This window comes from Trachymyrmex cornetzi, unplaced genomic scaffold, assembly GCF_001594075.2.
Source record: "Trachymyrmex cornetzi isolate Tcor2-1 unplaced genomic scaffold, Tcor1.1 scaffold4, whole genome shotgun sequence".
In the NCBI taxonomy this organism is placed as follows: domain Eukaryota; kingdom Metazoa; phylum Arthropoda; class Insecta; order Hymenoptera; family Formicidae; genus Trachymyrmex; species Trachymyrmex cornetzi.
Window position 1 is genome coordinate 72,546 of NW_017298743.1, and position 15,180 is coordinate 87,725.

General features: G+C 39.2%; 1 protein-coding gene across 1 annotated transcript in view; it reads right to left on the minus strand.

The window, feature by feature from the left end:
* The window catches only part of LOC108764182 (zinc finger protein 658B), a 35,417-nt gene extending 24,271 nt beyond the window's left edge, over nucleotides 1-11,146 (minus strand). Inside the window, exons 1-5 of the mRNA XM_018512277.1 lie at nucleotides 10,361-11,146; nucleotides 9,762-10,046; nucleotides 8,760-9,083; nucleotides 7,894-8,495; nucleotides 7,129-7,608 (exon numbers count right to left, since the gene is read on the minus strand). Coding sequence (XP_018367779.1) covers nucleotides 7,129-7,608; nucleotides 7,894-8,495; nucleotides 8,760-9,083; nucleotides 9,762-10,046; nucleotides 10,361-11,134 — 2,465 coding nt within the window. The 5' untranslated portion in view covers nucleotides 11,135-11,146. The remainder of the gene's footprint in view (nucleotides 1-7,128; nucleotides 7,609-7,893; nucleotides 8,496-8,759; nucleotides 9,084-9,761; nucleotides 10,047-10,360) is intronic.
* Nucleotides 11,147-15,180: the final 4,034 nt, after the last annotated feature.

The following is a 15,180-nucleotide window of genomic DNA, read 5'->3' on the forward strand; positions in this document are numbered from 1 at the left end:
TTTTATTTTATGAATCGCAATATTTCACGCGACAACTGGACTCGCGGGGCGCGGCCACCACTAAACTGTCTGCATACGGCTGTGTGCTTACCGCGTGTGCCACACACCGTATCCCGTATACGACGCACGCACCACCACCGTTGCTACCACCATCGCGACATAGCGTGGCGTCGCGACGCGTCGCGTCGCGTCGCGGATTCGCGACCATCGCCGCTGCGTCATCGCCACGTCGTCGATGGCATATACGCAACTTTGACTGCTCGACCAATGTAAAAGGTTGAAAGACGTTCGAAAAAATAGGACATCGTATTTCGGGTCCTCGTTCTGACCTAATAACTCATATAACATTCATCTATGCTGTAAGAATATAGATGTATAATAATATTGGATGTGGGATTTTGGTGCAACAACAATTTCTTACAGAAATATACAATAGATATTATTTAAAATTATTTTTTCGAATTTCATTAATTAATATGAGAAAATTGCTAAAATTTTGATTATGTCTAAGTACGAGTTGTTATGCACAGTGCGTGAGTGCACGAGCGGAGATGGTCTGGTCGATGCATTTGAATGCGACGAATGCGGCGCAACAGCGTCTCATTGTTTCGGCGCGAGAAGAGAGAATCGCACGAAGATCTCTTCTCATCTTTCTCTCTCTTTCCACACGAATCCTCGAGTAAGCTTTCCTCTCGGAACGGTCGCGCACGAGTGGTCCTGTGGGATGCGTCGAGGTGTCTACAGGGTGATCTATAAAGACGACACCGCGCTTCATTGATGACGTTTTCATGGAAACTAACGCAATCGAAGCTGCAGCTCTTTTGTTTACCGAATCTATACAAAAAGATCTACAAATTAAATATTTACTAATAAAACTTCGATACGCTAATAAAAAATAAAATGTAATTGATCATTGCAAAATTGGTGAATGCAATGCATCAGTTAAAATATTGGATACGAGTCGAGTATCATAATTATAAATGTACTATAAAGTTTACACTTAAATGCCAAAAGGTTGCAAAAGATTACAATATTCTTTTCATACAAAAAAATCTGAATTAAAAAGGAACTTTTTTATTAACTGAAGAAATCTACGTACGCGAAAGGAGGTGCAACATATTGAAGCAATGCAAGGTGGCGCCAATAATAAATTCACTATACCGTCTAAGGAAAACGTCGTAACCCCTCCTGCCTCCCCACCTCGTCATCGTATTTTTCTCCCCCGGCATCGAAACCACCGTCAACGGCGGTATAGTAACAATTTCACCTAGTATGCCTATCTACGCCGATGTTTACTTGACCACGTACCAGAAGAAGGTGGACGCGCCATTACTGCTACGGGAGATAAAAGATACGCGCGTACCACGCCGCGGTCCATATATGTAAATACCTCTGGGGATCTCGCGTACACGTCGTGAGGCTGTGAATAAGAGAGGGTTGCCGGAGGTTGGACAGGGGGCCGAGAGGAGAGTAGAAGGGGAAAGGATCCTGCGGGCCCTGTCGGACCGAAGGACGGGAGGCGAGCGGGATATAGAAGGGTGGCGGGACACGGGGGTGGACGAAGGAACGAAACGTACGGTCAGTAGCTCGCGTATGTAACATACTATCTTGAATATGCGCATACATCGCGAGCCGGCCGCGTATTCCGAGAATCGGTTAGGCGATCGGTTAGGTTGCGCGGGAGCTGCCTGTCTCACCGCGTAATTACCTTCTTTCTTTCTTTCTTTCTGGATTCTCTCCCCTACGATTCGCCACCCGTAACGCGACCCGTGATGCTCCTTTTCTGCTACCACCCCCCTTCCCTTCTACGTCCCGCGAGGACCATGCGGACTCCGCCATCGTCACGTTCGCCCCGGCTCCTTTTATACCACCCCCTCCCACTATTTGCCCTTTTGCGCTGCGTCGTCCTCACATGCAGCAGCTACGCGAGCACGCGTCTTGTTCTACAGGTAACGAACCTGAGCCCCCTTCACTCCCCCCCCCTCCCCCCTCTTCCTTCTTCGACAAGGAAGGGAATATCGCGTTATCGTTGGACCAGAAACTATCGTCGGACCGAACACGATCGATCGTGAGGCACCGGACGTTCCTCCGCGAGTTAATTAGATTATTCGAAGCAGTCGCATTCGCGCTAAACGGGACGAAGATATGAATAACAACTAAGTCGTTTAACTAACAGTTGAAATCGTTGAATGTTAAAATGGAAATTTAAATCGAGAAGGAAAGCCGTTTAACTTGAAGAAAACTCGAGGAAAAATTCAACAATTGGATCTAATGTAGGACGATCAAAGATACAATCGTAAATCATTGCAAAATACATGCATAAGAAAATTTTGTACAACTTTACTATCTTGTATTTCTAAACTGATGCGTCATTAATTTTCCCTTCTAGGCAACTCGTCCGACAAGTTGCCGAACCAAACACTTTATCGATAACTCTGGCGCGTATTTCCGCTCAGTAGGATTGCCATTTTGTCCATTTCTGCCGCAAGATGGGATAAGTTTGATCGGCAGTGCATTAATAACTCTACGAGAGGTGTGAAATGGCAGACTTCGCCTTTCAATTCCAAAATCGGATAAATCCCTTTAATCGCCGATTGAGACATGATCGACTTTTATGTTTCAATGATAAATACTTCTTCTCTTATTAAATTTCCCTTTTTTTCATTACTATTTATTAGTATTAGTTAATGATATTCTTTTTATAATCATGATATTTTATCGTTATATTTAACAATCGGCTTTTGTATCTCAATTAGATTTCTTTTAATTAAATTTTCTTTTTTTTCATCACTGTTTATTAATATTAATACCATAAGTGATATTCTTCTTCTAATCAACAGAATATTTTGTCGTTATGATTAGCGTTCTTTTACTATACAATTTCGTTTATTGTATTAATAAAAACTCAAGTGGTATATGTGAAACTGTCTTGGGAGTATATTCCTTTCGAATCTTCTTGTTGCTCCTTTCCGACTTCTTGCTCCGAGAGGAAATAAATCGTGCAGTTAGTAGCTCGCACGTATGACATACTATCTTGAATATGCGCATACATCGTAAGATGCATGCGTATTCTAGGAATCGCTTAATGCGCGATCCGTCGCTGTGCAAGCTCGTCTTCTCGTAATTGGTTTCTTCCTTTATTTTCTTCCTCTCTAAACCTCCGCTCGATTCATTACAATTCTTTTTTGCCCACCACATACCGCAGCGCTGACCTGACCGATATGACTCGTGTGCTTTCAACTTTATGCGCATTATATTTTTGCGCATTACGAAAAACCTTAACTGCACGCGAGAAAATTTCGCCACTTTTTTCGAATCTGGCTATTTAAAAAAGTTTACAGAAAGAGCAAAGATATCGTAACTTTTTTATGTAGTAAATGTACAATTTTTCCAACAGCGAAGGAAATCTAGCGTTGTGGTAATTATTTAAAAGTATTAATTATAAGAATTATTTAAAATATCGCTCCCTTGCTTCAAAAGTAACTGAAAAAATTCAGTTTCTCAGAAAAGAGCAAGAACTATTTTCCAATTTGATAGAATTATTGAGTCAAATATAACATTGATAAAAGATATATATTTTTAACACAATGTCATTTTTATTATTTGCAACTCTTAAAAAGTTGTGACAAATGTGACGATTTCTTTTGAAACCATTCTCGTTAAGTTGTGACAATTTTTTATGAAGTTATGATGGAGTGTATTCACTTAACTCACTCGTGATAATAACTAAAAAATCACGTTTTTTTTTCCAATCGTGTCACTTTCGAAATAAAGAAGCGGTATTTATAAAAAAATTATTTTGCAAGTATTTATTCACATTTTTCTTATAACACAACATGAAATACATTACTGTAGGACATTTTCCAAAGCACATCTTCTCTCGCAGATTACAAAAAGTTTTCAGATGTAGGAAGACAAAATGAAAATGCAAAAGAGATGTTACTGAAGTTCCTGATGAAAGTTGCGCGTAGACGAGAAGTAAGGTACGTCTTAACGGTAAAGGTCAAGCCGCAGGACTTCCTAGTTGTCGCCTGTACAAGATTTTTTTCTCGCGCCATGACACCGCGCTCCTCGTGGTCTTCCTTTACTGCCGCGACGCGTTACTCTTCTACGAACACGCCTCATCTTGGAGCTAACGAACGAGCTTGCCAACTGACCTTCGTAAGAGATGACGCATATACTCCTTCCTGGTCGGCCCTTTTCTATTACAAGACGAAGTGGAAGCGACAAGAAGAGGTGGAGAGGGTTCTAATCAAGGTGGCTTGCTGGAACTTCTAACTCCTTTCGCTCGGAACGAGATGTCGAGTTCCAGGTACGTCGATCTCGCGTACCACGCTGCAGTAAGCTAAGCCCTAAGGAAGATTATAGGGTGTCTGCATAGAGATGGTCCGAGTTTGCCGCTGAGGTGATACCAAGAACCTCTCGGTAGAGAGTGATTTTCGGGGGATAAGCTCAAGCAGGATCGTAAAATTTGTCGATTAAATAATTTGAAGACTCGTCGGAACTTTACAAAACTAGTTTCGACTTTCTTAAGGCGCGCCACGACGTAATCGCGGTTTCCGCAGTGGAACATTCACGCATGAATATAAACCGCCCGGATTATACGCGAAAATGATAGTCTCCGATAAGATTATTCTCATGACGTTTTGGTAGTAGTGCCAAAATTTTTGTTGCACATCAATAAAACTAGTAATTGATACTTCATAGTACGTTATTCCAAAAGATTTCAAAATAGCGCGACTCAAGAAAATTTAAAATTTGCCAATTTTCCTAAGTGCGAGGAACGCGGGATGATACCAGAAACATTGTCAGAAGACGTATCAGCATCAATGAGGGAGGAGAAAGAGAAGAACGGAAAAAGGTAGCAACGTGAACGACGGAGAGTGTACTAAAGGGTGTCCCGAATGACGACGGTCAAACATAATCCCTTGGAATGGCCGGAATCGTGGCATTAAGCGAAACCCTCGTGGTTCGTGGTCTGTATGTCGAGACTTCTGGCTGGTCGTTCGACTTCGGGGACGGCGGGTGTGAGAATAGGACGGTGGCTGGATGTTGAATAGGCGCCGTTACAGAAGGTAATGCGTGTACGGCGAGGACTCGGAGGAGACGGCGGAGGCGGAGGTAAGACACGGAGAGGAGAACCGAGGCGGCGGAGCCGAGGTGTTAACATTTGCTTTATAGCGGCCGCTCTACAGCAGGGCGATGGTTTAATACTTGTGTGCCGTACGAGCGGCACACAAACACCACCAGGGAGTGACCGCGAAGGCGTTCACCTGGCGCGCGTATTAAAGGGACACGGAGTATATAACCGCTGTAACACGAGCCCGTTAAACACGTGAAATGATCTGCGCTCCGACAGCCACGCACGTACGTTATTCGCCTATTATATTGGCAAAGAGCCTGTACGCCAGTGAAAAACATCACATTAATTTTGTTTACTATATATATTGTTCGGTTACAAGAATATGTAGATCTATTCATAGATTCTTAGCACTCGTACTTAGAGAGTACTCTTAAAATAATAAATTATAATATTAAGCATTTACTCTAAAAAAACTTAAAAAAAGTATTTCTTACAATAGAGTTTTTCTTATCAACGTTAGGAAATCATCTCAATTCAATTTACTCTTTATTTTTTCGTAAATTTAAAAATTAGAAAAGGATAAACACACGGAGCTTTATCCATATTTAATTTGGTAAAATGGAGTAACTTAAATTTTGATAATGCCTAGACAATACGTATATCAAAATCGGGACATAAGACATCTTAAAAATGTCTTAAAGGTGTGTTCTAAGACTTGTGTTCTAATTTTGAATAGGTGTGCTGTCTAGGCATTTTTTTAAATTTAGGCCAGTTATCCCAACTGAACCAAAGTTGTTCCACTTTATGGTACCATGTTTCTCAATACGTTGTCAGGAATAACGCGATAAAATATTAAAGCTTAACAACTCGTTGATATCTGTGTATTTTAATTTTATGACATCTCATATTAACGCGCGTATATGCGCTCCCATATGTCGACATTGTAGAATATACGATGTGTATCACCGCTATATAATGGAAGCCCGTTAAATAGCGAAATGACCGGTGGGTTCATATACATTACTATGAGATGTTAATATGACACCCGTTGTTGGGCCAACGAGCGCACGTCTCTTTCTTCTAACCCGTTTGCGTCTCTCTTTTCAGCTCGCAACGTCTCGCTTCTTTTCTCTCGTATTTTCGATCCGCTCTGCCTGGTCTCCTCCGCATTGGGCCACGCTCCTTCATTTTATAGTTATGCAGCGAGGACACTTTTACTACGACCGCGCGAACATTTCGCGGTTCCGGCTCGCGGCGAGCGCTTTTATTGCCCGAGGGCGTTTTTACCCCCAAATACGCTATCCTTTATTTATTACGGAACGGTCACGCTGCGGGAAAAATAGCGTGTGACGCGTCGTATCGAGAGCAAGTCGAAAAGTCGAAGCTAATAACATTTTAAAGAGTGAATTTATTCCGATCGTCAATTCGGATCGATCCAAACAATTTTGCTACAAATCTATAAAAAGATTATTATTTTATATTGCGTAAGATGTGATATTCATCATTTTCAAGTTAACATGTGATTATGAGATTAAAACATGATTATATACTCGGTTATAAATGCGGATGTAAATGAATATTTTTCCCTCTGCGAATAATACATGATACGTGCTATTTCTTAGAAAACTATTATTATTGCAGATAAATTTACATAATATTCCATAGCAAATAATGTGATAAATTCTTGACATAAAACATGTCCGACATATAATTTCGTGGAGCATTTGTCCTGCGATCGTTACAAAATTTCGTATTTTAACAATAAAAAATTTCAAGAAAAACCATAAATTACAAACTTTCGATAAAAATAAATATCACAATTCTTATACCAAAAATTTATACTTCAGTTAATTATTTGTAACTATTTGTATTATATATTTAAAAATAGAATGCAAATCTGTAGCTTTCAGATTAAAAATTAACGCGTCTTTATATATCTAGTTTATAAACGAATATTTTGGAACGGAAGTTATCAAGACAAGCATGTCACTTATAAGATGCAATTTCAATAATAATAACAACTAATAAATTGAATTATCACTTACTTTGTGTAGAAACCTTCTTTGCAATGTGAACAGATGAAGCTCCGCCGACGGCCAGTTTTGTCCAGAGATTTCGACGAAGTGTTGCATATCCTTTGATGAATAATGAGGTGCGATCTTCTCGAGAATGAGATCGAACACTTCATACAGGGAAAGGGTTTTTCTCCAGTATGCTGCCTGATGTGATTTCGTAGTGATGTTTTTGGAAAAATCTTTCCGCAAGTCGGGCACTTATATTTCGGTAATTTGCTCGAACTGGACGCCTCTTTATCCGTTTCTTGAACGGCACCGGCATGCAGGGCTTCGTGAAAAATGAATTCGGCTTTGGAATCCGTGGAAAAGATGCAATCCTTACATTTCCATTCTTTCTCGTTACTTTCAGTCTCAGCAGCGTTCAGTGCGTCATTCTTCAAACAATTACCCTCTCGCGTGTGCCTAGTGACGTCTTGTGATAGTGCGAAAAGCGTGCCACATCGAGGACACCTAAAAAGATACAAAATTCGCCATTGCAATTAAATATATGATATCCAATATTATAAATTCTACACAGAATGTAATTGTAAGTTGTAAAATATATAATTTAGTATGCTAAAGGAGAAATGCTTTCAGAATGCTTCAAAAATATCTATTATCTACCTATTATATAACTAGAAAAAATGGTAATTCTTATACTATTTTATAAATAAAAGAATTACGAAAGCAACGTGCGACGTCGATGCAACTGTACATGTAACATCAATAATTTGCTGCAAAAAAAAGATAAATTACCGATGACAAAGCTCTGGATGACAAAGAAGAAGATGACTTTTGTGCGCCGCGAGATTCGGCTGCTTTTCATCACAGTGAGGACACTCTCGCGCTGTGTCTAATAGACCTTCCTCGCTTTTGCGTGCCTTTACGGCTTCCTTGTGACTAGAGGTTCTACGATGCAGAACTGCTTCTTGGGCAGTAGTGAAGTTCATCGAACAGAAGGAACAGAAGTACGGCGCTGGTCGCGCATCCGCCGTGTCCTCGCCTTTCTCTTTGTCCTTGGCGATGTGACTGGTCAGCTGATGACGCTGAAGCGCGACCAAGGACCGGAGGACTTGGGAGCATATATCGCACTTGATACGCTGTTGATACACGTCCGACGCGGTATCGCTCGCGGTGTGACCAGTCTCTTTGGCGTGTAACCGCAGCTGGAAGTTGTATCGAAATTGTCGATCACAACTGCAGCAGGATAACATACGTTGACGACTAATTACCACCGGCACGGAGCCCTTCATCATCGATACTACGTCACGATGACTCGTACTTAGGAGGTGAGACTCCATTGTCGCGTTGTCTGCACACCAGAAGTTACACGGAGTGCATCGGCAACTGCCGCCGATCTGAGAAAGAGAAAGAAAAAAGAAAAATGACAAGGAGTCTCTCTGCGCAACGGAACATCCGGGTGCACGAGTCAATTAAGACCGTCTTATTCGTTTCTCATCTATTTAACGTTCGTTGAGTAATGACTCGTCGACAGGTGCAAGAATCGTACGCGTGATTCTGCATAATACATGCATCGATGGATGAAAACGTGGATATGTCGATTCTAATCTTGAGCCGAAAAATATTTAACATCTCGCTTCGATTAATGAGCGGCCACTCACCTGTTCTACGGTCTTAGAGTGAAGATCGGAGCGCCAATGAAGCAGGAACGTCTCCTCGGTGTTGCAGTAAAAACGACAAGGAGCACATTGGAAGGGGCTTTGTCGAACCACGTTCGCAATGTGCTCCAGAAGGAAACGGCGTACGCTTGGATTGCGTGGATTCACGAGAACACCTGACACACGGCAATGGTAATGGGAGAGCAAATGTTTACCCATTTGAGGCCTCCTCACACGCGTGCGGCACATCTCGCAGAGAAGTATCTCCTTCTCCCTTTGACGCAGACCTTTCTTAACTTTCTTTTGCTCGGGCTCTTCTTTCGTCCTCTGATAACACAGCGTGACTTAATCGTACAGTTTGTATTAGAGATTTTAAAAAATTCAATTTGGAGGGCTGCCATTGTTATTTACATTTGAAATATGTTTCCGTTTCAATATGATTTCTAAGATTTAATATCGTAAGATATTTTTTAAACACAGTGTATCATCTCATAAAAAATCGGACAGAATTTTCTTAAATCTTATTAAGTTTCATTTGTATAAAGAGGCACGCAAATCTTTTAATCACAATTTTTATCGGAGATTTTTAAAATTAATTAAAAAAATTTTTTTAATAAAGAAATATTAGAATAAAATAAAAATATAGTTGTAAATGTCAACTAATTAATTCATAGGAACTACAATAATTACTTTTTATTTCTCTTTCTAGCAATAGGCACATCTAATTTTAGCTCCGGAGACGAAATGCAAGGTCATTGATGCAAAAAGATTCAATACTGATAAGATTTCGGAAACTAAAGTTGATACGCGTCAGATGAATGTCAACGTTTTACAGTCCTCGAAATCCTATCCACATTGAATTTTTTTGCGTCGACACAATCTTGCATTTTGACTCCGAGCTAAACTTGGACATGCTTGCTTTAGCAAGATGTACTATCTAAATAAGCTAACAGTAAAAATGTTGGTTTTAATCATGCGTTAACAAGTTAGAGAGATCATTATTACCGAGGTCTTCTTACGAGTGGACACTCTTCTGGACACCCTTGCGTGCGAATTTATTCCGCGCCGTAGATGGAGAGCTTCACCGTCAAGTTCCCTAATGCTCCTCCTCGCGTGCAAATCAGAGAGCAGATGCCTGTTGTAGACCAATCGCGATGCGAGCTTCCTGCCGCAAGGATTGCACCAATATCCCGACTCGATATCCGTTCGTGCACCCGGTACCCATTTCCCTCGCGTGTATCCCGGCGGCGGCTGTCCGGATGTATCCTTGCTTTCGTATTCCTCGACCTTCTGTAATGGTCGATGTCTCTTTGTTCCAACAAATCGTCATAGCTCGCGCGAGGTCATGTACGCTCGTGGAATCGTATTGCATATCAAATTCATGCTGATACACAGAATGATTCGCAGAATGAATCGAATATGAATTAAAAATTTGCGCATTGATTTGATTTAATTTGAATTATTTTTTCATTGTTTCATTCAGAATAATCTCCTGAGGCAATTGTTATTCCCGTGTCTAACAATAAGTACTACTTTTCAAAATAAAAATTACAATTTATATACAAAATTATTCATGTACTTCTGAATCTGTTTTTTCTTCTTACTTGTGATGTCTCTGCGGGTCGCCATTTGCCGCCAGTATACGTTGGCGGGGGATGTTCCTGATGATCATTGTCGGGCTCTGCATCCTCCTCATGCATATGCGGCGTGTCCTGCGGCAAATCGTCCAGTCCGGGCTTCCACTTTCCACCAGTGTGATCTCGCGGTGGACCTTCCTGTGGATTTTCGCCGTCATCTGAATCCGAATAGGAATCTTCCCCCAATTCCTCCTCTAGAATATCGTCTTCGGAGTCATCGTACTCGAAGTCGTATCTCGCCAGCTTCTTGGTCGCGCTATTCCCTAAAGAAAGGTCAGCGAGAATGGTGTCATCTAACCAACTCTGCTGATTTTCGTGCCTCTTTCGGTCGAGGGTTGTCTGCTTGAGGGACTGGATGCACATATCGGGTGGTTCGTCCAGATCGCTGACCGCGGGTAACATGCTGTGAAGTTTATCCTTCGTGCCGGCCTCATCACCATCCACCTGACCTTTTTGCTCTTTTTTTCTTTTGTCATCTTTCTTGAATTTTCTGTTATCTAGTAAAGTCGGCGCTCGTCGAGTGTTACTCTGTAATTCTAATGAGCTGAAGAATGCGTCTGCATTTAGAAATTCGGGATAGGATACCGTCGGTGTCGATGGTGATTCGTGAACAATCTCGATTTTAGCATCCGATGATCGGCAGCCTGATCGACGATGCTGCACATAATTGTCGAGCCCATGAATTGTCAAATTACACTTGATGCAGAAATGAGTGTCATCGTCTTCTTCGAAGCCTTCCATTAGTCGAGCTCAGATAAATCTGCGGTAAAAGAACGAAAATACTCGTTCGTGACTTATTGTTTGAAAATAGCTATTGTTTCTTTATTTATAAGTATTATTATTTTGACCGGCCTTGTGACGCGACAGCGCGGAACGTTGTTATTGCTGTGAAACATCAATTATAAATAAAGCAAAAATATGTCTATGCAACGCATAATAAATGTTATTTTTTTATTTTTGAATAAACTGTTTCGAATATATTTTTCTTTCATATTTCTTTTTCCTGACACATACCTATGTTATAAAAAGAACTGCATATATATTATTTCTTTCCTCATATTGTCAAATCTATATTATAAATTATTTCTTTAAATTGTTTTTAATATTAGTGTATTATATTATTCAAAATTATGTACACTATTTTATTGTCTTGAAAATAATTCAAATGTTTTCTATAAAAATACAAAATTATAATTCTCAAATATATGGTATAATAATAGATGTAAAATGTTTTTCGTATACTTGTTATATTAACTAAATATTTTATAATATATTTTTTAAATTTCTGAATAGTATAATAAAAACTTGCTTTAAATGAGGTATTAAAAAATTTAGAAAAATTTAGAAATAGTTTAAAAGAGATGTACCTAAAAAAAAATTAATAAAAAGCTACATATTAAATAATTACTTCAAATAACTTTTCAATATAAATTTTTGAAGAAATACATATTACAGATATTCAAATCTATTTTACATTTTGCTTATCAATAATTGTCTTATGTGCCATATGATTTGAATTAATTCCGTTTATATTGTGTAAATTTTTATTTGATACAATATAATTTAGAGAACGTAAAGAACAATATAGGAGAAAAAAAAAGGTTTTTGAATAAGGCGCTTTTCAGAAATGATTTCATCTCGTTTTCTAATTCGACAGGAGAAATTCATTTACTCGCGGTTTCGCGCGCGTGCACCGCTGCGAAGTGAATTCGAGAACCGTTTAGCCGTCATACCCCGATCACGCGTCACGCAACAACCGCGTCATGGACAGCTCGCTGAGGACAATCGCGTTAGCGAACCGCAGTGGGCAAATTGAAGGTCCGATATTCGCGTAGCAGAAGGGAAACAAGTTGACGCTTCGTGCGGGCCGGGGGCAGGAAGATCGGTCGATGCCGCCTGGCCGTTATTCGGACGACGACACTTCGCCTCCCAGTCCTGGCCGCCCCCTCCCCCCCTCTGCATCCCTCGCCGGTCCCCCTTTTCGCCGCGTTCCCCCTTTACCACCGTGCAGCCCGTGCGCGTCCTCCGCATCACCCCCGCCCTTGTTGCGCCCTTTCTGTTTCCCCTTTCCAAAGTCTGCAAACCGGCAGCGACCTCGTGGCTCCGTCTCTCGTCTTATTAAGCGGAGAAAACTAGCGAATGAAATTTCCATCCGGCTCCGAAACACGCTCGTCGGTGTCGTCTCGTCTCTCCTCCTTCCTTCCCCTCTCTCTATCTCTCACCCTTTCTTCTTTTATTCTCTCTATCAACTAATATCCCCGATCCCGGTTTCGTCGTCGTTCGTAGTTTACCTTTGACGTGACCGAAATTCGATTTGCGTATAGTCGAGAAGTTGCAAAAATGTTTCGGTTACGACGTAACCAACTTAGCGCCCGGGTTAACCGCTCTCGATCGGATGTCGGGTATCACGCGTGGCCGCATAACAGAAGGGATCTGAACGAGCACCCTTGGTGGATTATTCCCCCGTTGCCGATATACCTTTAAAGAGTAAACTTCGGATCAAATTCCACGGAGAATTTTTTGCAATTCGTTCTCTCGATACCAGACTCTGTAACGGAAACTGTTGAAACAAGACAATGTATCGTAATCTTATTTGCAATAGCTGTAATATTCGATAATAATTTTTCCGCAGATATTCTACGATATCTCTTGGCAGTCTGCATAATTTCAGTATACTGTGCATAGCAATCTATAACTATATTTGAAAGAATGCATTTGCGAATTTATATATGACGTTTTTTTCATCAACAGTCCATCTATATTCTATATAAAAAAATCTTGTGCGGTTTGTTAATAAAAAAAACATTTTTAAAACTTAAATAAACTGAATTAATTTTTCAGAAAGTTAATTTTTACACTGAGGAAAATGTTCGGTATATAAACAACTATAATTTTATTGATATGTAAATATTACCAAAATTATATTTTAATTTAAAAATTATGCTGTAATTTTAATCAAACTATGACTAAAATAATAAAATTTTAATTAGAACAATACAATTTATACATTAAAATATACCAAAATTTTGATAATTCACATATCAAATTATGGTTGTTCATACCAAACATTTCTCTTAATATAGAGCACAGTTTTTAACTAAAATATTCTTTCAATGACAAAAATCGATGTCTATTCATTAAATGTACTAACATTTTTATCTAGTTTTATCCAGTTATTCGGAAAAAAGTGAAATAGTGTTTGCTTTTTGACTAAAAAAGTAACAAAAAGTAACTTTTCAGTCACTAAAATAATAACCGAAAGTAACACCTTTTATCAAACTTTCAGAGTAACTAAAGTCATTTAAACAAAAAGATTTATTTTTATTTTCACTAGTCTATCTTTGGATAGCCTGTGAATAGTATAGTAATATATTATTTAGTTAAAGCAAAAAATAGATAAATTTATCAAACGATAAAAAAGATATATAAGAAATGTAACAACAAAAGATAAAAAGTATTCTTCGGATGTGCGAAAAATATTTGTAGTCTTCGAAAATCAATATCGCTTTTTATAGTTTTACATGTATTTGGAACTTAAAAGCGACAAACTTAACGCTAGACTAGCACTTATCCGTTAGCAAAGTAAACGAGTATAGCAACTGCTATCAGATGAGATAACAAAAATATTAGCAGAATACTTACGTTTCACATATTTCATGTCATCAGTTTTTAGTGAAAAAAGATGCAGATATAACAATTCATTTTAAATACTAGTGACTATTCAGTGACTTGTAAAAAAAAAACTTAACTGAATGGCAACATTAAATAACTCGTTCTTATGTTAGTAAAAATGACTGCAGATATTGCGGGAATCATGGAACCAACAGATCGAGCGATTCTAATGCCGGGTATAAGCAAAACTAAGTCGATAAATCAAAATAAACAGGCCTTAATAAGAGACGCGAATAGCACGACGGATTAGAGATCCCTCGAAACCCGAACAATTTCGCGCAAATCCATCGTGTCACGTATGTAACACGCGTACGACATTAATAAGGAGGACGATTTCCACGAGTATCGTGGATAAACCGGACGGACAGATTCGCGCTGAGATTTACGAGTATTTGTCGAAAAAACAAGGATGGCCATTAATTGGGCGGTGCTCGCGTGAACGTCGCTGAGGCACCGATACGTCAATGTAATATCCATGGTCGAAGCAACACTTCTAGTACTGCTCGTTGTCGTCGTTGATCGAGGATCGTCGATGACTAATCCTTAATTACAGATCGCAGTCCGGAAAAAGGATGCGCACCTGCTGCCAACGAATAAAAAAAAAAACGCGAGATTACTTCTTAAAAAGACCTTATGTGATCTGATCGTGAAGAGGAAGACGGGAAACTGCGAAAAATAAATAATACTTGTTGATGGAATTTAATTTGCTACAGCTTGATTTTACACCAATTTATCGTAATAACGATTATTACAGTTTTACTATGTTAAAATAATGTGTGTTATATGTAAGTACGCAATCTTTTTTCATAACTGCAATTATTTTAATCCATAACTTTCATCTCCTAAAATTTTTCTACACGGAAAAGACGGTTGTGCTGAAGTATCTAAGAATTTAATTAAATACAGATTAGGAAATAATTTTTGTTGGTCCATCAAAATAATTATTAGGACACTTAAATTAACTGCTAGAATGTCAAAACTTTTTATTCAATATGCTTGAGATTGTTATATAATTATTGGTAAACAAAATTATTTTTAGATTAGTATATAGCTAAATTTTTTTATACTTCTTTGATAAAAAATCATTTTTTATGTGTAAACAGATGAATATATGG